General features: G+C 35.2%; 6 protein-coding genes across 7 annotated transcripts; 2 read left to right on the plus strand and 4 right to left on the minus strand.

Moving 5' to 3' along the window:
• The first annotated feature begins 1,764 nt into the window (after positions 1-1,764).
• On the plus strand, positions 1,765-3,227 carry LOC103328963 (uncharacterized). The gene is made up of 2 exons (XM_008231390.3): positions 1,765-2,583; positions 2,692-3,227. Exons 1-2 carry the CDS (start codon positions 2,428-2,430, stop codon positions 3,061-3,063), a joined length of 528 nt encoding a protein of 175 aa, XP_008229612.2. The 5' UTR covers positions 1,765-2,427; the 3' UTR covers positions 3,064-3,227.
• A 231-nt stretch (positions 3,228-3,458) lies between these two features.
• On the minus strand, positions 3,459-5,676 carry LOC148919928 (protein FAR1-RELATED SEQUENCE 3-like). Its single transcript, XM_089046772.1, has 5 exons — positions 4,260-5,676; positions 4,049-4,164; positions 3,854-3,967; positions 3,715-3,774; positions 3,459-3,620 (listed from the first exon to the last, which is right to left on the minus strand). The coding sequence occupies exons 1-4, from the start codon at positions 5,314-5,316 to the stop codon at positions 3,745-3,747; spliced, it is 1,317 nt and encodes a 438-aa protein (XP_088902898.1). The 5' UTR covers positions 5,317-5,676; the 3' UTR covers positions 3,459-3,620; positions 3,715-3,744.
• On the minus strand, positions 5,674-6,420 carry LOC103329058 (protein FAR1-RELATED SEQUENCE 5-like). The gene has a single exon (XM_008231491.2). It carries the CDS (start codon positions 6,418-6,420, stop codon positions 5,674-5,676), a length of 747 nt encoding a protein of 248 aa, XP_008229713.2.
• A 665-nt stretch (positions 6,421-7,085) lies between these two features.
• PDF2 (prefoldin 2) lies at positions 7,086-9,688 on the plus strand. 2 transcript variants are annotated; one of them, XM_089046773.1, is made up of 3 exons: positions 7,086-7,261; positions 8,445-8,503; positions 8,975-9,688. In XM_089046773.1, the coding sequence occupies exon 3, from the start codon at positions 8,981-8,983 to the stop codon at positions 9,428-9,430; it is 450 nt and encodes a 149-aa protein (XP_088902899.1). In that variant the 5' UTR covers positions 7,086-7,261; positions 8,445-8,503; positions 8,975-8,980; the 3' UTR covers positions 9,431-9,688. The 2 variants fall into 2 exon arrangements, with proteins under 2 accessions (XP_088902899.1, XP_008224310.2); XM_008226088.2 differs by lacking the exon at positions 8,445-8,503 and having other exon boundaries at positions 7,088-7,261.
• SECE1 (secE/sec61-gamma protein transport protein) lies at positions 9,678-10,439 on the minus strand. Its single transcript, XM_008226089.3, has one exon. It carries the CDS (start codon positions 10,388-10,390, stop codon positions 9,845-9,847), a length of 546 nt encoding a protein of 181 aa, XP_008224311.2. The 5' UTR covers positions 10,391-10,439; the 3' UTR covers positions 9,678-9,844.
• Positions 10,440-17,551: 7,112 nt separating this feature from the next.
• On the minus strand, positions 17,552-21,153 carry LOC103324051 (beta-glucosidase 12-like). The gene is made up of 13 exons (XM_008226087.2): positions 20,923-21,153; positions 20,725-20,794; positions 20,330-20,388; positions 20,123-20,198; positions 19,908-19,985; positions 19,711-19,798; positions 19,357-19,612; positions 19,082-19,197; positions 18,744-18,958; positions 18,627-18,658; positions 18,399-18,501; positions 17,941-18,055; positions 17,552-17,814 (listed from the first exon to the last, which is right to left on the minus strand). The coding sequence occupies exons 1-13, from the start codon at positions 21,151-21,153 to the stop codon at positions 17,577-17,579; spliced, it is 1,677 nt and encodes a 558-aa protein (XP_008224309.2). The 3' UTR covers positions 17,552-17,576.
• Between the last annotated feature and the right edge of the window lie 387 nt (positions 21,154-21,540).

Raw genomic sequence — 21,540 nt, forward strand, 5'->3', positions numbered from 1 at the left:
TACAAAAATCTCTAACTGTGCTTTTAAATTAGGGAAATAAACTTGGGATTTTGACCGAAGTCAGAATTTCTAAATTGATATGAACCAATTCCCGGGTTTGGATAAAAAAACATAGAAATTTAGAAATTCCTCGTGGGAAAAAATATAGAATTTGGAAATCATAAATCCCAACTTTAAATTCTATCTAAAAGTCGTCATTTCTAAAATCCCAAGAGAGATTGAGTTTTTAAAACATATCAATTTACAAATAAATGTTAAATTTCGTCACCCAAACAAGAAACTTCATAATTTCTAGAACATTAATTTATGTCATTTATGAAATCCTTTGTACTTTTAAATTTCCTCATCCAAACGCACTGTAAAAGAAATAGATAGGGAAAAATGTGGATTAGGCCAGCTAGTTAGGGGTTGAGTCCTCCCCATTATAGTCAAGTTCAAATCATTTTTTTTGTAAATTAAATTAATTTAGAATAATTTAGACTATCACTTATATATTTAAAAAAATTTAAAAAGAGAGAGAAAGTTGCACATAAATTACTGGGTTTAGGGTGGACCACACCTCTCGTTTGGCCATATACACATACAAAAAGGACCCTGTTTTAGGTCTTGGAAGGGGAATCGAGCACATGACCTATATAAATTAGTGGGGAAAAAAAATCATGATAAATTTGGGATAGAGGTTTTTTTTTTCTTTTCCAATTTTATTTAATTAACATTACACTATAAAATATATTTTAATGTTACACCAAATGTAAACTCATTAGGCCATCCCCAATGGGGGCTCTATTTGGGGCTCAACCACCACAAGGTTCTAATATATACAAACTTTCTTTAAAAAGGCATCACCAATGGTGCAAATTTGGGGCTCTAAAACTTGAAGCCCAATCGGAATAGTAGCTAACAGGTCCTACCAATTAAAAAAGCTGCAACCTACCTTTTTATGTTTTCTCACCTGCCTTGCAATTGTATAAGGGGACTTGCCAATTATTTCTTTTGTCAACAGCATGCTAAACCAATGTTGAAAAAGCTGTGTAAAATAAACAAACAGCATGCTAAGCCAATTATTCTAAATCTTGTCCAAATTTTGAATTTTTTGGGTTGAAATGTTCACAAAAAAAAAAAACATAACATAAACAAACATTAAAGTAAAATAATTAACCAAAAAAAAGACCATGTAAATCAAAATACATCATAAAAAAAATATAGAGCCCGCCATGAATATAGAGTCTCTCATTATGAAAGTGATTTCTTTAAAGCCCCTAAGATTTCATCGTTTATAGAGCCCCTTCCGTTGGGGATGGCCTTAGATAGAGACCTTATTTTGGAGAAATTATACAATAGTACGGTACTACCACGTGGCAGACAGGTGGTAGTATGCAATTGCATAATGACATGTGGCGGGACTGTTTTTTAAGAGAGAGAATGTTAACATCCAGATTTAATAGTAACACCGTTAGTAACCAACTTTCTTTTTTGTTTTCTGTTTTTGTTTTAAGAAATAAAATACAAACCCTAAAACATAATTACTTCTATCGAAATCAACCACCGTTCTGAGAAGAAGGAAGAATGGTGCAGCCATAAAACTATGTTGTTATTTTCCATTTCGAGAAGAAGGAAGATTGTTTTTAGAAGAAGGAAGACTGGTGCAGCCATACTATTCGATTGTTGCAGGTTTTTTATATTTTGCCGATTGCTTCATGTTTTTTCTTTCCCGACTTACGAAGTTGTGTTTTTTTAATCATTTCGATTTTCTGCAGGTTTTTTTTAAAATTTGATTTCTGCAATACCATTACATGCAGTGAATTCCCACAACCGTTTGGAAAAAGACGACGCAAGATCTCATCCTCAGGCTACAAATCCTACCCATGACCGAACTTTCTCTGTCTCTCTCTCCTGTGTGCTCTTCTTTCTTTTTCTTGTTAAATAATTTTTGGCATCTTCTTTAATTCCGATTTGGGGTTTAATACTTTTTGGCTTTTCTTTGTCAAATCTGAATCTGACTACAATTTCTTGTTTAAGTTTCTTCAATTTTTGTCAAATCTGAATCTTACTGCAATTTTTTGTTCTTTTTTTTTTTTTGGGCATGATTTGCTTCACTTTTGGGGTTTTGGTTGTGTTTTAAGTTGTGAGATGGAAGGGGTTTGATTTAGGTTTTTTGTAGCATTCTTCCATTTTCTTGTTGCAATTAATACATGTTGATTTTATTTCTTAATTTCTGGGGTGTAGAAGTTCATTCGATTTGGGTATGTTATTAATGGATAATACTTATTGCTCTGTTCTTTTGCTATTTGTTTTACCTTTCAATTTGAGTATATATTATTGGTGGGGTGAGAACTTTGGATTTTAATTTTTTGGCATATGTCCTCCCCTGAAGGTAATTGTTGAACTTTGTTTTCACTTTATTTCCTTTCATTACATTTGGATTCCATGGAAGGAGAAGGAATGTTGTGGGAGTTCAAGCTTCTTCAATTCTTCAATTTACAGATTATCAATGATGCTTCGACCAGAGGAAAATGCTATGGCTTTGTTACTTTCAGGAACCCTCGGTCTGCAATTCATGCCATCAATGAGATGGATGGCAGGGTATGTTTTATTTATTTAAGTTTATACTTTAACATTTATGTAGTTATGGTGTCTGTGATCGGTTTGTTTTCTTAAAATCTTGAGTGATATTGTTGAGCTTTGAATTAGACTGTTGATGGAAGAGTTATCAGAGTAAATGAAGTGTGGACTAGTGGTGGAAGATTGGGTTTTGGTAGAGACAGAGAAGGTTTTGGACGGAATGTTGAGAGGGCAGGAATTGGGATAGAGATAGAGATCATGAGAGGGGTTGATCAAGAAAGGGATAGAGGGTATGACCGTGAACGTGATTATGATCAAGTAAGAGATCATTTCTTGGATAGAGACCGTCATCAAGACAGAGATTTGGAAGATGCCGAGCAAGGACAGAGCAGGAACCATGATCAGGGTTGGGAAAGAGATGGATGGTACATCTCTTTGAGCTTGTTTCTACGGGTTCAAGTTTTTCTGGCAGTTTATTGCAAGAATGGAAGACAACTATGATTTGGATTGGATTTCTTTAGTTTCGTTTTCTGGTGCCTAGATTGAAATAGCTATTTGTTTAGTTTGGGTTGTTGTATAATGACATGTGCTTCTTGTCATTTGTTTGTACTTTGTACCGACTAAAATTTATGTTTAATGAAAATTTCATTCATTTTAAAAAGTTATTGGTAATTATTCAATAATTTTATAATTTTTTGGCCTTGTGCTTTCTTAGTGTTGTGCTACTTCTTCTCATTGGTGAAATTGGTCCACTGTTCAATTTATATGCTTACAACAATTCTCTACGAGAAATTCCGTAAGAATAAGATAAAATAATCATTGCTTTGTAATCTCAATGTTTCTTCCAACTAAAAAAAGAAAAGGTGGTAGAAGAAAAACATGATAATATAGTCCATTAACAAATGATGACCATGAAGTACATCGAGTTTGAAATAAAAAAAGTAACGACAGTAACAAACAATGACCATGAAGTACATCAAGTTTGAATCAAAATAAGTAACGATTTCCAAGCGTAAACGATTCTTGCATCTGCACCCAAAATTATACAATTCTTGCATCTGCACCCAAAATTATACATCAAGTTTAGTTAAATAAGTAGATAAGTCAAAAGTAACCGAAAATAATTATAATTATTTTAGTCTTAGACAATACCTTAAGGAGACATTAGTTCTATGGATTATGTTATTGCTCATGAGCGTTTGAATGTGAATCCTGCATTATATATAGCTTCATGTCAAATATTTCAAAATAGGCATAAGCTATAGATAAACCATCCTGATTCAATGAATACCTTATTCAAAAGTGCCATGAAATTAGTACTTTGTAGCATGCTTGTAAAGGACAAATTAGGTTGAGGCAAATTTGCATGACCTTCGGTAGGTAACAATCTCATAGTTGGGTAGACCTATATAACAGTGGTAAGATTATACAATTAGTTGAATTTATAGAAGAAGAAAAAAGAGAATTAAATGTCTTAAAAACATACATGATTACTAATATTTGTACTCATTGGTACACTGACTGGATTAAGAAAATTTGAACTGAGTGGTGTATGAGCTGAGCTATATGGATGACCTATCTTGCTTGATTGCTTGGTTTTCCCTACAAAAACAATTTGTAATAATAAGCATTACTGATGAGTATAAATTAATAATAAGAGATCGTAAACAATAAAACAAGACATGAAACTTTCATACTTGATGAAACAGTATCTTTTGATGTCCTTTTTCTTCGTTTCTCCATAGCGCTTTTTAATCTGGCATTGCTTATACCTTTTGGCCTTACACACGGGGGATTCAGTACTGGTGTTTCATCAAATGTGCAACCACTTGCATTACAATCAACAACGTTATCAGAAGTTTTTTGATTAACTTCCCCTTTCGACTTTATCATTTCTTTTTCAATCAATTCTTCCATCTCTCTCAATTTTTTCATAGCAATTCTAGTAGTAGCTTCTGTCTCTACTACCTTACTCAATACATCATAAGTTGTTCGCATCAAAGCATTTCGTCGCAATGTGACCGATGATTTACCATTTACCTGTAATAATTCACCATGCTCATTTGCCTCAAATTCTTTTTTGGCATCTTTTGTCCATCGCTTCAATATATATTGCTCTGGTATCTGACTCCAACATTTGACATTTAGTACCCTTAGAGCATGACGACACAATAAACCCATGGACTCAAACATTTTGCAACTACATGAAATAGTGCGATTGAATGAATTTAGTTGGACTAGGTAAACTCTGTTGTGACCCTCTTCATTAAGTTCAAATGAGTGAATTGTACCATCACTTCCAACCTCATGCATCATTACTGCCAAACTATCTACAAACTCCTTTTCAAATAATTTAAATATTTTCCTTGTGTAGACAATAACAACATGATTCAAAATTCCACTGCTTTTGGCAATTCTAGAAGGGAGTCCTTGATTGCAACGAAAAGACTCTTCTAATTCACTTGAACGCATTTTTTCCGTTTGTTTATCATAGTGCTGCACAAATTGAGTAAGACTCATTGTCTTAGTAGACATTTGATGAAAAACATTGTTTGTGCTCTCACTTCTTTGTGAAGATTTTATCCTTGCAGTAAAAATATGCCGGCTAAATACTAGACACCATTTTGCACGAAGATTATATAGTGTCATCAACCATGGGTTGCCTGTAAGGTTGAATTTTGCCAATAAATCATCCCAGATAGACTGAAATTCCAATTCTGTCTCACAATATCCTTGAAGACACTTATTGAACATATGGTTAAACTCTTGATTACCGTAATGACTTCCCAAATTTCTTGCAGCATTTTGAGATATGTGCCACGATCATAAACGATGACATACCCCAGGAAAAACGTTTTGAATGCCATTTGCCATTGCCTGACATTGATCAGTAAAAATAGTTTTTGGTTTTTGACCTCCCATTGATTCTAAAAATGTCTCAAATAACCAAATAAATGAATCAGTTTTCTCATCCAATAAGAAAGCACAACCGAATAGCACATTTTTCCAATGGTGGTTGACGCCGACAAAAGGAGCACATATCATGTTATACCTATTAGTTTGATAAGTAGTATCAAATACTACCACATCTCCAAAACAGTCATAGTCAATTCATGACCTTCCATCTCTCCAAAAAAAGTTTGTCATTCGGTTTTCTTGATCAACTTGAACTGTGTAAAAGAACATAGGATCTTCAGCTTGTTTGCGCTTGAAAAGGTTCATCAAGCTTTGAGCATCCCCTGCTTCAATCATGGCCATTTTCTCCTTGTTCACAACATTGTAGCAATCTCTTTTTGTAAAACCAACATTTTGAGACCCTCCAACTTCTTCTGCTAAATAAGAATATGTATTTGTGGTCCTTATTCCTGCACCCACCATTGTTTTAATGACACCCAAATTTGAATCTGAAACTTTTCTATTTGATCTCAAAAATTGCCTCTCCTCTGGCTTAGCAAGTTCATGGTTATGCTCAGGAACAAAATGAGAAACTTTCCACGTATCATCTTCATCCTGGAATGCAAATCGAATGCTAGCTTCGCAACCCGTTGTTGTCTCTAATTTGCTAACCTTGCTCAATTCCAAAGGATCACTATCTAGTCGAAAACCTTCTTTTGAACAAAGATAACTAAATTGCTGCAGAACTTTTTTTGTATTGTATCTCTTTTGTCCCCTCCGAACACTAAATTCAACTCTCGTAGCATAATTGTTGTAGAGATTATAAGCTTTCTCTTCAGTGGATACAACCCTTCCAAGCAAATCTTCATCAATATTTTCTACACGGTTAACAATCATTGGATCTTTTTCTCTTACGTTTTCTTCATCACTTTCAACATCAATGAATACTGGCCACAACATCATCTTATCAAACATAGAGATAATAATAATAAATATATATTTAAAAAAATTAAAAAAGAGAGGAACAACATAACTGCAACAATTGACAAAAAAATGCAGACAATAGTGAAAAAAAAAAAGTGCACAATCGAACCAAAAAAAGTGTAGCGATGGTGAAAAAAAAATTACAGCAATAGAAAAATAAAAACTACAGTAATCGAAAAAAAATTATATTGCATAACACAGATAGAGGATAGTTGTTTACCTCTATCCATAGCTTTGAGCTTGACCAAAACAAAAAGGCTGCAAAATAGAGGATAGTTGTTTACCTCTATCCATAGCTTTGAGCTTGACCAAAACAAAAAGGCTGCAAAAGTCTTCCTTTTTTTCAGAATAGTGGCGCTTGAAAGTTGGTTACTGACGGTGGTGCAGATTTCGATAGAAGTAATTATGTTTTAGGGTTTGTATTTTATTTCTTAAAACAAAAACAGAAAACAAAAAAGAAAGTTGGTTACTAACGTTGTTACTATTAAATCTGGATGTTAACATTCTCTCTCTTAAAAAACAGTCCCGCCACATGTCATTATGCGATTGGTGCGTCTTCTGCATGTCAGTCTTGCGTGGTAGTACCATACTATTGTATAATTTCTCCTTATTTTGCCCTTATTGTTGGGTGCAAACGAAGGAGGTCTCATTATACGATTTATAAAAAACCGAATTTTAAGGATGAAAAAAAAAACAACGAAGCGAAGTACTTAGCTAAACCTCTCCTTCGTCAGTCGCCTCGCTGCCACTCTCTATAGTTTACAGAGCCACCGTCTCCCCCACTCTTATCAAGAGTTTATCGCCTCGCGACACCAGTCAGGTACGCTTTCTTTCCCATGGGTTGTTGCTTTGCTTTCATCTTCTCCGTTTGACTTTCAGACTAAATGTATCTTCTCTTTTGATGTAAGATCGTAGGGTTTTCAATTCCTTTGATTTTTTAGTAAAGTTAATCAGAAGTGATGACTGGTTAGGTCTAATTGAACCCCCCCAAAAAAGAGGCAAACTTTATATGTGAAGGTTTGTGTTGCCGTGATCTGAGTAATGAGGAAAGGGAGTGTTTGGGTATAGCTCAAAGCTTTTCTTGTTGTATTGGATTAGAGCTTCGATTTTGAATTTGAGGTTCCTGAAACTGCATGAAGCAGAGCGAAAACAAAACAGATTAATATTTCATTGCACTAAATATAATTATTGAGATTTGGTACTGAGGAGAGTCGTTGTATGTGAATTCTGGTATCATCTAGTAACCTCTTGAATAAAATACTTAGGAACCAATCTCATAAAATTTTCTCTGAGTTCTTGAACCATGTAAAGATATTTTAAGTGTAGACAACCAATTACAGTATATCTTAGGTTGAATACACAATTCGAAAACGGAAATCATATTTCATTAGTGTTAATTTTACTTTTGAATATGAAGAGATGGCTAGCCTGTTGAAGAAAAATTAAAGGACAGTGGGAGGAAACTTATTCTCCGAAGCGACTATGTAGTTTTAACTTTCAACATGTTTTCCTCACCAACTTCATTTTTATAGAGTAGAGATTTAGAAATAGATAAGTAGTTTTGAAGCTTTTAGGTTTTCATAAATAACTATTTGTTAGCCAGTTCAGTTGAATAAATTACTTTTAGAACTTTTTTTTTGTTTGTTTATTATGTAGAACTTTAAATTCCAGTTCAAGGTACTTTAGGGTTATAAAGAGACTCATTTGAAGACTCAAATTTGTATTTAAGTGATTCATGGATAAGATATTCGAAGGCCGCGAGGTGTCTGGCTTAACATATCAAACATTATAGAGAATCTCATTAAAGGACATATTGTTGCCTTGAGATTAAACATTTTGGAAAAACCATATGGTGAAGGAGTTGCTAACAACAGATTCTACGTGTGTGTATATGTAGTCCAAGCATACTGTACATAGACGAGTTATGGGATGACAAGTATGAATTAATTACTTTCAACTTTTTCTTTTCATTTAATTGCTACCCCATGTTGCTGCCTTATTAGGATTAAACATTTGGAAAAGCAGCATTGTCAAGGAGCTTCTGACAAGTTGACAACAGATTGTATGTATGTGCATATAGAGTGCAAGCATGCTAGACATAGACGAATCAACAAAGTGAACTTCCCTGCTGGGATGCAGTCGTTTGCATCCATAGTTGTGTTGTGGACAGTCGCACAAACTATAGTTGCATTTGGAATCTCGTATCAAAATATACTTGTTTGTGGTCTGTCATATTGAAAAATGGTTCCTTAGTTGCAATATTCTGTCTTATAAAAAAATCTGTAAAGTAAATCAAGTCAGTTTTCATTACTTGAGGAGCACATGTATGAAATGCATCATCATTTATGGTAGATGCAGCTGCAATATTTTGTTTTTGTTTCTTTTAAAAGAAGAAGATTACATTGTGGGAATCTGAAGTATGTTTTCCAGTTTTCTACCACATGCAATATCTAAGCCTTTTTTGCAGTGGTCTAAATACTGTTGACTATGTGGATTCCTCATACTCTTGAATACTGTTGTTATATCATTGTAGACAATCATGGCCAGTAGTAAAGCTGAAGGAGATCAAAAGGAATATGTAAATGAGCAAGCAGTTGCAAATAAGTTTGCTGCTATGAGGTCAGAACTCAACCAAATTTACTCGAAAATCACTGAGCTAGAGATGGAAGCAAGCGAGCACTCCTTGGTCATCAGTGCCATCCAGCCCCTTGATCCATCCAGGCGATGCTACCGGATGATCGGAGGTGTGCTGGTGGAGAGAACAATCAAGGAGGTCCTGCCTGCCGTGCAGCGCAACAAAGAGGGGATCGAGGAGGTTATTGCTAGGCTGAATGAGGCATTGGAAAAGAAGAAAAAGGAAATTTCTGATTTTGAGGCCAAGTACAAGATCAAGATACGGAAGGAACAGGGTGAGGAGAAGGACGATAGTGCTCGGAAAGAAGGGACTGCTCAAGGAGTCCTGGTCGGCCCTGCCAGCGGAAGTGAATGAATGATAAGGCTCCTGTTCCTGATGCTCTTCCACCACCTTTCTTTTGTTGTCTTGAACTTGTTAAATGAGGTGTGTTTTAAAGTTAAACCAGGTGCTAGAGATTTTGGGTCTTGGTTGATCAGGGTAGCAGAACTGCACTGAATTATGATTGTATTTGTAAGCCTATTTAGTTATGCTTGTCTTTCATTAGTAAGAATTAAGGGGAAAAAACCATAAATTTTGAATATACAATGAACGCTATTGAGTATTGATTTCAAATAGTGTATTGACCAAAGAGTGAAATTTCACAAAGAAAATGAGTTATATGACCCTGCATTACATTATCATGTACAGTTTCACTCTTCAATTAGCATAGCAGATGGGCTGGGCTGGGCTGGGCCGGGTTTGCACCGAACATTATCCTATCTCAGACTCTCAGCTGAAAAAATCCTGAACCCCTTTGCCGGCAAAAACTCGGTCGGAAAACTCAGCCAAAACGGCATTGACAGTAAGCAAAACGACGCTGGAGCCAGCAATGACGCCAAGCACCACACCAGTGGTCCCCAACACCTTCGCGAACGCAGGCCACTCGATCTCCCTAACCTCATCCGCCACTCCGCTCAGAAAGTCTCCCTCTTTCTCCTCCTTCCTCTTCTGCATAGCCTCCTTGATCTCCTTCCCCAACTCGCTCAACTCGACGGGTTGACTCGCCGCCGATTCTCCATCTCCCGCCGATTCTTTCTGCTGGGTGCTCACCGATTCGGGCCCGGACTCGGAATTTGCTTGGCTTTCGTCAACGGCTTTGAGAAGCGATTGCTTGCTCCTCGTGTCTGTTAGGGGCCGTCTGGGCTGGAACTGGGAAACTGAATGGTTACAGGCACATGGCGGTTTCAACCGTACGGATGAGTTAACGTGACCGGCTTTTGCGGATAACAGGAAGGCTGAGGTTATCGGGAACTGTACGGACATACGTAGAGCCATGTTTATGGGTGGCCAGGGAAGAAGACGCTGCAATTGGATGGTATTGGATTTTAGGTTTGATAGAGGGGGTACTGGCCTTTTTGTTTGTGGGCCCCATCACAGGTGCTGTTAACTGGGTTGGATCATATTGGGCTTCGGGGCCCAAAATTTAGGCTTGTGACCTGTGACTGGCTAAGCCCTGGGTTAGGCCAAATTTTCAGAGGAAGTAACGCTGTTATATATATATTTTTTAAATACAACCGATAATTTATTCTAAATTAATCTAACTTTATGAGAAAAGAAATAGGATTATGAGCCTCTGTATTTAGGGTATGTTTGGCACACACACGCGCAATCAAATCATGGATGGGTTTTGAATTCTAAAAACCAATTCTATATTTTGTTATATAAAATCTATTCCAGATTTCAAGTTCTAGAATATAATTTTATAATTACAGATTGCAGCAAGTGTAAACCATGTGACGTAAGGAGTTTTAGTGTTGACATTGAAACGTACATAAGCTAAAGTCTATGTATGATTTGTACACATGAAATTATGTAAGGAACATTAGTTTTCTTTTGAAGAAAAATATAGGGGTTCTTAGATAGGTCCAATATTATTTTTTAAAGACATTTCCTATTAAGAGAGGCGCTAACATACTAAACTCCATACACACTAAACAGATGTTAGGACTCGAACTTAGGACCTTTCTTGGGGGAACAATTGTTCCAAACCACTACTCTAATGGATCATTTGCTAGATAAGTTCAATTTAGATGTGATGTAATGAATACATGACACTAATTTTCCTTGTCCATTGCAGTCCACCAAGCTAAACGCGTGGCTATGTAAATTCTTCTTATGTCCATTATAGGGAATGAAATTACATTATATGCCATTAGTTAGAACATATAGCTTTAGTTGAGGGACACACTTGTAGGCCCCACTTTACATTGTATTTCACTAATCCAAACGTATATTTTGTAGATATTCATTCAAAGACCATCTCTACAAAAAATCACTTGAATCCGATATCATTTGATCACTCAATTAAATTATTGAAATTTTAGTATTTTTTTGAAATACCATTTTCATTGATTTTGTAGGACACAATTAGATGTCAAAACGGTTTCGATTTATCTAATTTTTTGCAATGATGATCTATGAATGTAGACTTTTTTGCAATAAGGCTCGTCTTACTAGTTCTAGTTAGTTGTTGTGTTGGTGTTTAGGGGTTTTCTCCCCTTTTCTTCATTAAAAAAAAAAAAGAAGAAGTTGGGTTGGATTGTTGAAAAAAAAAATTGTAGTAGACCCTAAAGGATGTCCCTTAAATAAAATTATTTGAGAAATCTCTCAATAAAAGGAGATTGTTAGTTAGAAATGGAAAATTTAAGCATACACATCCCTAAAATTATGTTTTTGCATTTGTGCTTCATGAATTCAAAACTTTTTGCTTTTAGATATGGAATGTAGATATGAAACCATAACCCTAAAGCACTAGAAGGATTCATATGGTTTTTTTTTTCTTTCCTAATTGGCTGCATACCTATCTTATAGGTATGAGTTATTCAATCTATACGGTTGGTATAGAGTTCTTTATCATTTATTCACATTGAAGTATAACAATCATGGTTGTATGGAGTTGGATAAGTCTTTACATATATTAGAGATACATAGTTTCCAACTTTACCTATTGGTGACGTAGAGGTCCTATATATTGGGTCCAAGTTTTCTTTGATAAATTCAAATTTATCAGCCATAGGAAATTAATATTCATATATATACCTCATCTATAGATAATTAACATATATATATGTATACCTCGTCCATAGATAATTATACTTCCTCTATACCTCTTTCATAGGTATGTATATCATATGTTTTTGTGTGTGTGTGTGTGTGTTAACCTTATGGCAAGGTATTGTTTGGGCCAAAATTCTGCACACCCAGCCCAGCGCTGGAGGCCCAGAACGACAAAGCAATCTTAGAATCCAAGTAGTTTGAACTTTTCCGTTTAATTGGAATCAAGAGCCCAAAAATTGAGAAAGCCCAGTCCAGGACCTGTCAGCCCACGAGAATTAACTTGGGCTTTGGAAACAGAGAAAACTCAACCTGGGCTTGGCGTGATTAAATGAAAAAGAGAATAGCCCAAAATTGAAGCAAACCCACGTGACTACCTGACATTAAAAAGTCAGCAATTTTAACTATCACAAGAAGGTTGATAGGGAGTTAATGAAGGTAGGTATTAAACATGAAGATATCTCCAATCTTTTCAGTCAAAAGAAGGTCAAAATCCCTTTTTATATAAATCTGCATCAAAACATGCATCATTTTAAAGAGATAAGCAAACTACATTTTTCTAAAGAGATAAAGTAGGGAGCAGGGAGTTGTTCATCAGAAAAAGCAAACTAATCATCATGACAGATTGAATTCTTACAAAGTAGTTAAAAGTTAAAAAAGGATTAGGTTTTTCTTTCAAAAAATAGAGAAGTGATCACTATAAAGAACTGATTGTTGATGGTTTGTCTGCCAGAATAGATAAAAATCTCATTTTCTTTGACATTTAAAATAAAAGATCATGTTTTTAGAAAATCTGCCGCTCATTATTAAAAGATTAGAAATCCAACTCTAGGATTTTCTATAAATATGAGAGAAGGTGAACAGATCAAAAGCCAAAAAATCAATCAAAAAATAAAAACTCAAAATGATCACTTGATCTCAAAAAACGTTCAAAACATTGAAGCAACCAAAGCTCATTGAGCCACAACAAGCAAGTCAAGCTAGAATTCGGAGTCTTTAAATTCAGTTCAGTTTTAGAGAAATAGTCATACAAAGCGAGATTTCTCTTATTACAAAATTTGGTTCAGCATAAGCCAAAACAAGCAGAGTTCAGGTTTTACAAATATGAAAATCCTTAACAAATTTATGGAGAGCCCGATCAAGCGAACATGTACTACATGTGATTCGACTTAGTAATCATCAAATCCGATCACTTATGCTCCTTCCAGACTGAAGAGGTTCCAATTTTGCCAGTTCAAAAAGTCTTCTAAGGCTTGAAATAGATTAAAGCTTTGCCAAACTCGAATGTTGGTATTGATTTATAACTGAAACTTAATTGAATGTGTTGATGGTCCAATCCAGCACGGATACATCAATTGATTCGGATCAAAAATAGCTATCCAGGCAGAAATTGAAGTCAATGCTCCTTTGTCCATTTTTAGAGTTGGTCCTTCCATTTCGAGTCTTGTAAAAGCGATTCTGCAAACAGTTTACTTTCTTGTTATTTATTCTAGCCAGAACTACTAGTTTTGTACTGTGAAAAATTGTGAAGTCCTCACCAGTCTGAGGCAAGAAAAGAACTTACTTTGGAGATATTTCCTCACCCAAATTCACAATCGCTTGTTTAAAATCAGTAACTTGGGGCAAGTTATCCATTTTTAAAGAAGTCTGCTAGGGATTTTATTGCTAGTAGTGGCACACTCATACACAAAAGAAAGTTGACTTGTTGACCACAAATGATTTTCAAGACAATGAGGAACTTTACCCTACCATCACAGGAACAAATCTAAAACAGGTAAACATGTATGTATGCATTTGATTGGGTTTATTTACCTCATTTGTAGGTCTCTATTTGTGTGAGATTTCTTACATATGTATGAGGCCATTTCATTTTCACCAATCAAAGAAATAACTCTTGTTGGAGTCTTTTTTGCTGCAATGAGATTATTAGATTGCTGAGAGGTAGATTGAGCTCTCTTTCACCCATGTAAGGAGTTTGCGGCACCAAGCCCCAAAATATCTCGAAAGAGTTGAAGTCTTAAGGAATGCTTTGGTTTTTTTTTTCAATGGGTCCTTAGTACATTGCAAGTTTTGATGAGAATGATATAGCAGTCGCTGTAAGGACCTTGCTGGACGATAGATTTGAGAAGGCACTAAAAGGTCTTTGCTTGAGACATAATGTAACAGGTGCTAGAAGAGGCATTCCAGCAGTTGCTACTTGTTTGGATAGGCTTTCGGCGGCTCTGGAAAGAGTTGGAGATGATGCATTGATATTGTACAGACTTGGCATAAGAGTTTGCTTTGGTGAATCAAGATACAGCTAGGCTTGGCATGAAAAGCTTATGGCGTGAGAGCTAAAAGCCCATAAGTTTAGCAAAAGAGAGAGAGAGAGAGAGAGAGAGAGAGAGAGAGAGAGAGAGCTGGAAAGGAAAAATCTTGGAATTGTAGATAGACTATATCTTTCGGCAACTCTGGAATACTTCCAACAACATGAATGGATTTCTTGGAATAGAGAAAGTTAACTCTGATGCTTGAATCTAAGGATGGTGACTTGTAGAAATTTTTGGGTACCATTTATTACTTGGCATGTGTTCTAAGACAAAAAGAGTAAAAAGAAAAGATTAAGACTTGAAATTATGGGTGTTTCCAATAGCTAGAGGATGGCTTGCGATGTATGCGTTTTCTTACCAAGAAGGTGATAACCATGCTTTTAGTTTGGCTTGAGAGGATGAGTGTTTCAGATCTGGAATAGGCTTTTTTGAGATAGGGAATGAAAAGATGGAAGAACCAGAGCTTGAATCTGGTGCTTCAAGCAATGAGAGAATATGCTTGCTCCTACTTGTGTTGATTTTTTAGGATAGAGAAGAAGGAGATGGAAAAGAAGGTGCTTGAGCTTGATGTTTCCAGCAGTTAGAGAATATGCTCGCTCGATTGCTATGGTTGAGTTAAGTCCCCCATGCTGGGTAGCCAATGACCTTCTTTTATAGGCACTAGGAACTCCTCTTTACCCCACAAACCCTAGTTGGTTTCTTATCATTTGGCCAAGTCTTCTCATTTCTTTCCTTCACTTTTTCCAATATGGTCTTAATCAATGAAATTTCCCTAAAATAAGCTGAATCCATTTTTATTGAGACAAAACATTTTGGTGCCCTAAAGCCTTCCTGCAATTGGGCCTTGTAAAAGCTTCATTATTAGGCAACACTCCAACTTGACCTTCATTTCTCTTTTCCTGCATAAGCTCATAGGGGTAAAGATGTGTAAAGATGATGGTCAAACAAAAAGGTTGAGGCTTATCTTTTTCGTTAGACTAGATATTTATGTAAACTGGATTTTATCAGTTTGAATTAGGCAAGGCTGGTTCGATCTCAAGCGAAAGGGTGCTGAAATTTTTCTCTTACTTACTCATGTGTTGGGCTTAAGAGCATCTCCAGCGCTACTGGTTTGCCCGGCGAGGAGGCCTAGGCCCACTTTTGGCTCCAGTACAAAGGCAAGACCGAGGCGGTTGATGGGGCCACAAGCTGGCAGGCCCAAAGGCAAATCTTGCACAGGTTTAATGACGTCGACAACTAAAAAATTTATAAAAAATCGAAAAAAGTACCAAAATTTTCAGAATTTATATATATATAAATACATAGTTCATTTTTTTCATTTCTCATGCCAAAATTAATGGTTTAAGTATAAAAAATATATAATCAATTAAAATAAATAGTAATTGCCCTTGCCCTTGCCATTTGGGGTGGAACCAAAAAAGGCGAGGATGACACTATTCACATGAATAGTGTCAAACCTTGCCTTGCCTTTGCCTTGCCTTTGCCTTTTGGGGTGGACTTGCTCTAAGGAAGTGGGCTTGGGTTTTGGTGCTTCCAAGCAGCCTAAAACCTCCACCTTTTGAACCTTTAATGGGCCTTGTGGATCCTTGTACTTATCCATACCACAACTCGCTTAGCAAGTCCTATGCATGTATGTGGCTTAAGCTCACTTAAGTTTTTTTGGTGGTTTGGCACTAAAAGGAGTCACCTAGCATGACATATTATTTGCATGCTTATGCTTGGGCTACGTTGTATTGCAGTGGCTAAGAGCTGTGTTAGATAATGCTTGATGAAGCAGTGGGCTAGGTAAACCTGTATTATAACCTCCCCAAGTGCCAAATTGTAGTCTCGTTTGGCATAGAGCGAATATCAAAGCTTGTTTAGGCACTTTGTAGTCGTATTTGATGGGCCTCCACGTCCATTTTATAGCAGGATAATGAATTAGGCCTAAAAATATGCACGAACCTTGCTTGAGATTTTTTGGGCCTCAACAACTCTCAGGATTCCTTAAGGAATAAGATGAAGAAGAAAGAAGAAGAAAATCCATTTATTTATTTTTTGAATAACATAGCCTCATACCATGTTTATATGATAATTTTTTTTTTTATCAACAAAACATATTTATAGGATTTTTCAAATTCAAATTGATAGAAAAAAATATTCATATTTATTTAAACGTCAAATAGAGTAATTATTGGTCTAAAATTAATTTCTTACCCTTTTATATGTATTGCAATCAAAGTCAATAACAATATTAATTACCTAATTATTATGATATAAATAACTCTTACCCGATTTAAATCATTGGGGGCATAGTTGGAGCATAAAAATAATTTCATAAAGGAAAAAAAATTATTAGATCATAAAATTTAAAAAAGGAAGATTAAACCCAACTCTTAAAGGGGAATTTGGATTTATAGAAAATTTTCTAAAATATATATTATCCCTTTAGAGCATAAGTTTTCTCTAATAAGCACCTTCAACATTTTCTTTTGCCCACAAGGATCTTGTTCAAGTTTATTTATACTTAAATCAAACTAGATGTCTTAGTTAGTTTTTTCCCCTGAAGTTAGGAAGGGAGAATTTCACAACACACGAGTACCATGGGGGCTTAAACCCAAGACCACATGGGAGCACACTACAAACCTGATCCAATCCAACTAACATCCCATTGGTTCCTAGATATCTTAGTATAAGTAGCAAATATTTTGGTGGGGGCTGAACATTCATTTATTTCAGTTTTTATTTTTATTCACAATTTTTTATTTAGAGGAATTGCATTCATAATTTAGCCATAAAGCCATTGACCAAATGGACTAATACAAACACATGAAGGATACATCAACAACATTTAGACATAAGGTATCCCTCCAACCACATCTGAGAAGGGTCAAAGCACCTCTACCACATAAAGCAAACAAACGTTGATAAACCAAGCACATGACGTAAAGTAAAATTAAAACTAAACACTCATAAGGAGAGACAACTAACTCACAATGAGTTGCTGCAACTTATTCCGACTCAGAAAGAGCCAAACATAAAGTTAAAACTTGAAAAACAACTTGAACAACGACTCTATGGAGGAGGAGTTGTACTTTATTCACCACATGGATTCAAATTTAAAACACAAACTTGGTAGCCCTAGTATTGTTGTTCCCACATCTTCGGATCTTTTTCGTTTTCCTTGAAGATTTCTTGAGGAAACTTTTGAACCAGTGCGCTGAGTGTTTTGAGTGTCTTTTCAGTCCATTGTCGTAATCAACATAGTTGATACCAAACCGAACAGTATATCCATTGTCCCATTCAAAATTGTCTAGCAATGACCATGCAAAGTACCCCTTCACTTTAACACCCTCTCTGCAAACACACAAAAGAAAAATAAATAAAAAGAATGTATTTGGGTCAATTTAGTGATTAAATAACCAAAATGTAAAGAGGCTCCATACATATATAGCCTTAATTAAAATGTTGACAAACACTTACTTAATTGCTGCTTGGAGGTAACAAAGGTGGTGATAGTAGTAGTAAATTCTATTGCTATCATCAAGGAGTTGGAAAAGTGATAATTTGGGATTGGGCTGATTGAATTCATCCACACCTGCAGTATAATGAAGTATCTTATGCACACATTTTTTTTTCCTCCAAAAAAGAAATGTGCATTTAGTTTATTTATTTATTTATAATATAAACGATAGTTTAAACTACAGAGAAATATGGGGTTTCTTTCTCTCTCACACACATACTACAAAGGTGTTTTGGGGTTCGAGCATGAGACTACTGATCTGCAAGTGAAGACCTTTTGCCACTTGGCTACCTCATGTTGGCAATGTGCATTTAGTTTTAAATTTAGAGTTTACAGCACTTAACTATATTTTACACCATTATACATATATGTGAAACATTAATGATGCAATTAATTAATGCTCAAAAGTATTAATTACCATTCTCAGTAATGTATATGATTGGATCATTATACTTTTCCTTTGTGTAGCGTAGAAGATCGTAAAGTCCTTTTGGGTAAAAATATAACCAGCTTGAAGCAGCCTGCAATCCCATTTGAAGATTAGTGAGACTTTTGGGAATATATATATATATATATATATATATGTATATATATAGGTATTAATTGTCCAAATGCCAATAGCTTAAACAAATAATTTGATGGGTACCTGTGGACCAATGGGAACTCCATTAAGCTCAGCTGCGACAACATATATAAATATGAATATTAGGATCTAGTCATTATAAACATGATTAATTACTTGAAGTTTTTAATTTGTACTCACTTTTTATATCAACATTAACATCATTTAAGTAGCTTGGACGTCCAGAATAATTCTTAGAAGCGCTTGCATATCTAGCAGAATAGTAGTTTACTCCAATATAATCAAATGACCCACTCAATGACTTGGATTCTTTTTTTGTGAAATTTGGTAATCGTTCTCCAACAAGAGATCGCATGCTCTGCGGATAGTCACCTCTTGTCAATGGGTCCATAAACCTATGAAAATTTTAAGCATAAACTTATAATATTATATAAAGTGCTATTAGCTAGCTAGCTGATATTATAATTCATAAATAAAGTATTTAAATGAGTTGATATATAAAATAATAGTATACTTACCATCCATATATAAAATCCAAAGCTCGAAATGCAGCATTTATGTCTTCCTTTGCCTCTGAAGCGGGCTCAAACCAAGGTGTTACCACTGTTATTCCTATCACACCTTTTTGATATGCCTACACGAGAAAGATAAATATTTTTTGTTGATTTTGAGTCAGAAAAATAAATAAATAAATATATATATTCACAATTATGTTGTTACTTAATACTACTAACTCATATCAAATTCTCAATTAGGCCTCAATATTTCAACAATAAAAAACTAATTAAAAGACCTGATATTTTTTCTTGTACAATTTTACAGCGGCTGCATGAGCAAGGAGTAGGTTGTGTGTCACCAAATATGGTTCAGTAGCCGAATCTCCACCAAAGCATGTTTGGTTATACCAAGCAGAGCATCGTCCTGGTGCGTGGATCCCGTCTGCATAACCATGGCTACTAAAGGTATATGGCTCATTAAGTGTGGTCCAATGCTTCACTCGATCACCAAATTTCTTAAAACAAAGTTCTGCGTATTCTTCAAAGTCATTGCTGTGTGTACACATTTCAAAATGTATTTGTTATATAATAGTTGTAGTTATATAGTTAAATGATCAATATTATATAAAGGAAAAAAGTTGTTCACTTACACAATACGATTGCTTAAGAAACCACCATATTCGTCCTCTAAGGTTTGGGGAACATCCCAGTGGAAGAGTGTCACTAATGGCTCTATACCTATATATAGCATATGACCAGTAACAGAAAATTAAAAGTTTGATTAAATATAAGTGCATTTGTTGTTATTATATATTAGGACGATATATAAGATTGATAGTTGTATCACCATTGCGTAGGAGTTCATTGATGAGATTATTGTAGTATTCGATTCCTTTCTTGTTAATTCCACCACTTACTGTTCCATCTAATAATAATTCAAACAAAACAAGAAAATATAAGCAATTACCTATCGAGAAATAGAAATTAAATTGAATATAAAACATGTTAAACTATAAAGTGATTGGTCCTAATAAAATATGTGGATGCGAATGATCAACTTACTTGGTAACACTCTGGACCATGAGATAGAGAATCTATACGAGTCCAACCCCATATCTTTCATAATTGCCACATCTTCCTGTAATGACACAAAAGATAAACACAATTATAAGAAAGAAGCCAAAATATAAGGATTTCATCATAAATGTCGTTTGTCCTTCAAATTCTAATATAGAAGGTCTACATAGTAAAATTATATGATTTTCATACCTTATAGCGGTGATATTGATCAATAGCAACATCTCCATTGCTGCCATCAGCGATCTTTTCTGCAATTACCAAATATAATTTTAATTATTTAGAGCATATAAAGTTCGGTTTGTTTTGATACAAGCGATAGTTGTAAATTAATTTCCATTGAGCACTTTTACAACAGTTAAAACATGAGTACCGGTGGCTGGTTTAGACATTGAAAAACGTATATTTATTTACTGTAAGGATTTGGAGAAAACAAATATAAGAGGGAAAAGAATGACACCAGAGATACTGAGGTAGAAAGCTTAAATTAAAAAAGCAACGAATGAATTAGCTGTACATATAGTATGTTTTGAAATGAAGTAGCTGATCATCAAAAGAAAAAGATTTGATTGTTTGATTCAACAGACCTGGATGTTTGTGGGTGAAAGTATCCCATATGCTTGGTCCTCTACCGTCCAAGTTTGCAGCACCTTCTACCTGAAATGTACATACAAATATAAGACGATATATACACAGAATGATATCTGACATTGAAATCAAATGAAACTTAATTAAGTAACCATAAGAAACACAATTAATTAAGCCCCCGGAAGGCATGCACTGACTTGGTAAGATGCTGTAGCAGCCCCAAATACGAAGCCTGGTACAAGAGTATCGAAATTGGTCCTGCTGAGATTTGCACAGACAACGGGTGTATGGATCCTGGCAGCAGCATTGGTATCTGCCAAAGCAAAGCCAAGGAGAAGCAGCAGCACACACAAGAGCAAAGAGCGTAATTGCATTGCCATAACTAGTAAGTCGATGGTTTTTGGTTGCCTCTTCCTGCTATATTGCATGGGCTTTATATAGAGGGAGGTACGTTGAGAATAATTAATATATTAACAACGATTTTTTCTTTTTTCTTTTGGGTAAAGGCAAGCGGGCTTTAAAGCTAAAGTATTGGGGACAGAGAAAGATAAAAGTTGGGCCAACGTGTTTGCATGCATGTAGAGAAAAATATTGGTGGTTTTTTTTTTTTGCTGGAAAAAATGTTGGTGGGTTGTTTTGGGAAATATATCCAGGAATACGATTGTTCTAGGAAAAGGCAGTAATCTATTCCATATGATATGAGACTCTTTTTTTCTTCAACCGAAGGGAACTTTAATTTGCAGACTAATGTTCTCAAGTTCAAATCCTCATGACACATTGGTAGTGTGTGAAAAGCTCCCAGTATCGCATGTATT

The sequence above is a fragment of the Prunus mume genome, linkage group LG2 (assembly GCF_029339155.1).
Source record: "Prunus mume cultivar Tortuosa linkage group LG2, ASM2933915v1, whole genome shotgun sequence".
Classification (NCBI taxonomy): Eukaryota; Viridiplantae; Streptophyta; class Magnoliopsida; order Rosales; family Rosaceae; genus Prunus; species Prunus mume.

Bases quoted from the DNA above. Each gene is read 5' to 3' on its own strand.
- LOC103328963 (XM_008231390.3), top strand. From the start codon at position 2,428: ATGGAAGGAGAAGGAATGTTGTGGGAGTTCAAGCTTCTTCAATTCTTC. The intron at 2,584-2,691 runs GTATGTTTTATT...GCTTTGAATTAG, and splicing joins TCAATGAGATGGATGGCAGG to ACTGTTGATGGAAGAGTTAT.
- LOC148919928 (XM_089046772.1), bottom strand. From the start codon at position 5,316: ATGTTCAATAAGTGTCTTCAAGGATATTGTGAGACAGAATTGGAATTT. The intron at 4,165-4,259 runs GTATGAAAGTTT...TTGTTTTTGTAG, and splicing joins AAAAGATACTGTTTCATCAA to GGAAAACCAAGCAATCAAGC. The intron at 3,775-3,853 runs GTATTCATTGAA...TATATAATGCAG, and splicing joins TCATGGCACTTTTGAATAAG to GATTCACATTCAAACGCTCA.
- LOC103329058 (XM_008231491.2), bottom strand. From the start codon at position 6,420: ATGATGTTGTGGCCAGTATTCATTGATGTTGAAAGTGATGAAGAAAAC.
- PDF2 (XM_089046773.1), top strand. From the start codon at position 8,981: ATGGCCAGTAGTAAAGCTGAAGGAGATCAAAAGGAATATGTAAATGAG.
- SECE1 (XM_008226089.3), bottom strand. From the start codon at position 10,390: ATGGCTCTACGTATGTCCGTACAGTTCCCGATAACCTCAGCCTTCCTG.
- LOC103324051 (XM_008226087.2), bottom strand. From the start codon at position 21,153: ATGCAATATAGCAGGAAGAGGCAACCAAAAACCATCGACTTACTAGTT. The intron at 20,795-20,922 runs GTCAGTGCATGC...TGTACATTTCAG, and splicing joins CTGCTACAGCATCTTACCAA to GTAGAAGGTGCTGCAAACTT. The intron at 18,502-18,626 runs GTACCCATCAAA...ATGGGATTGCAG, and splicing joins GAGTTCCCATTGGTCCACAG to GCTGCTTCAAGCTGGTTATA.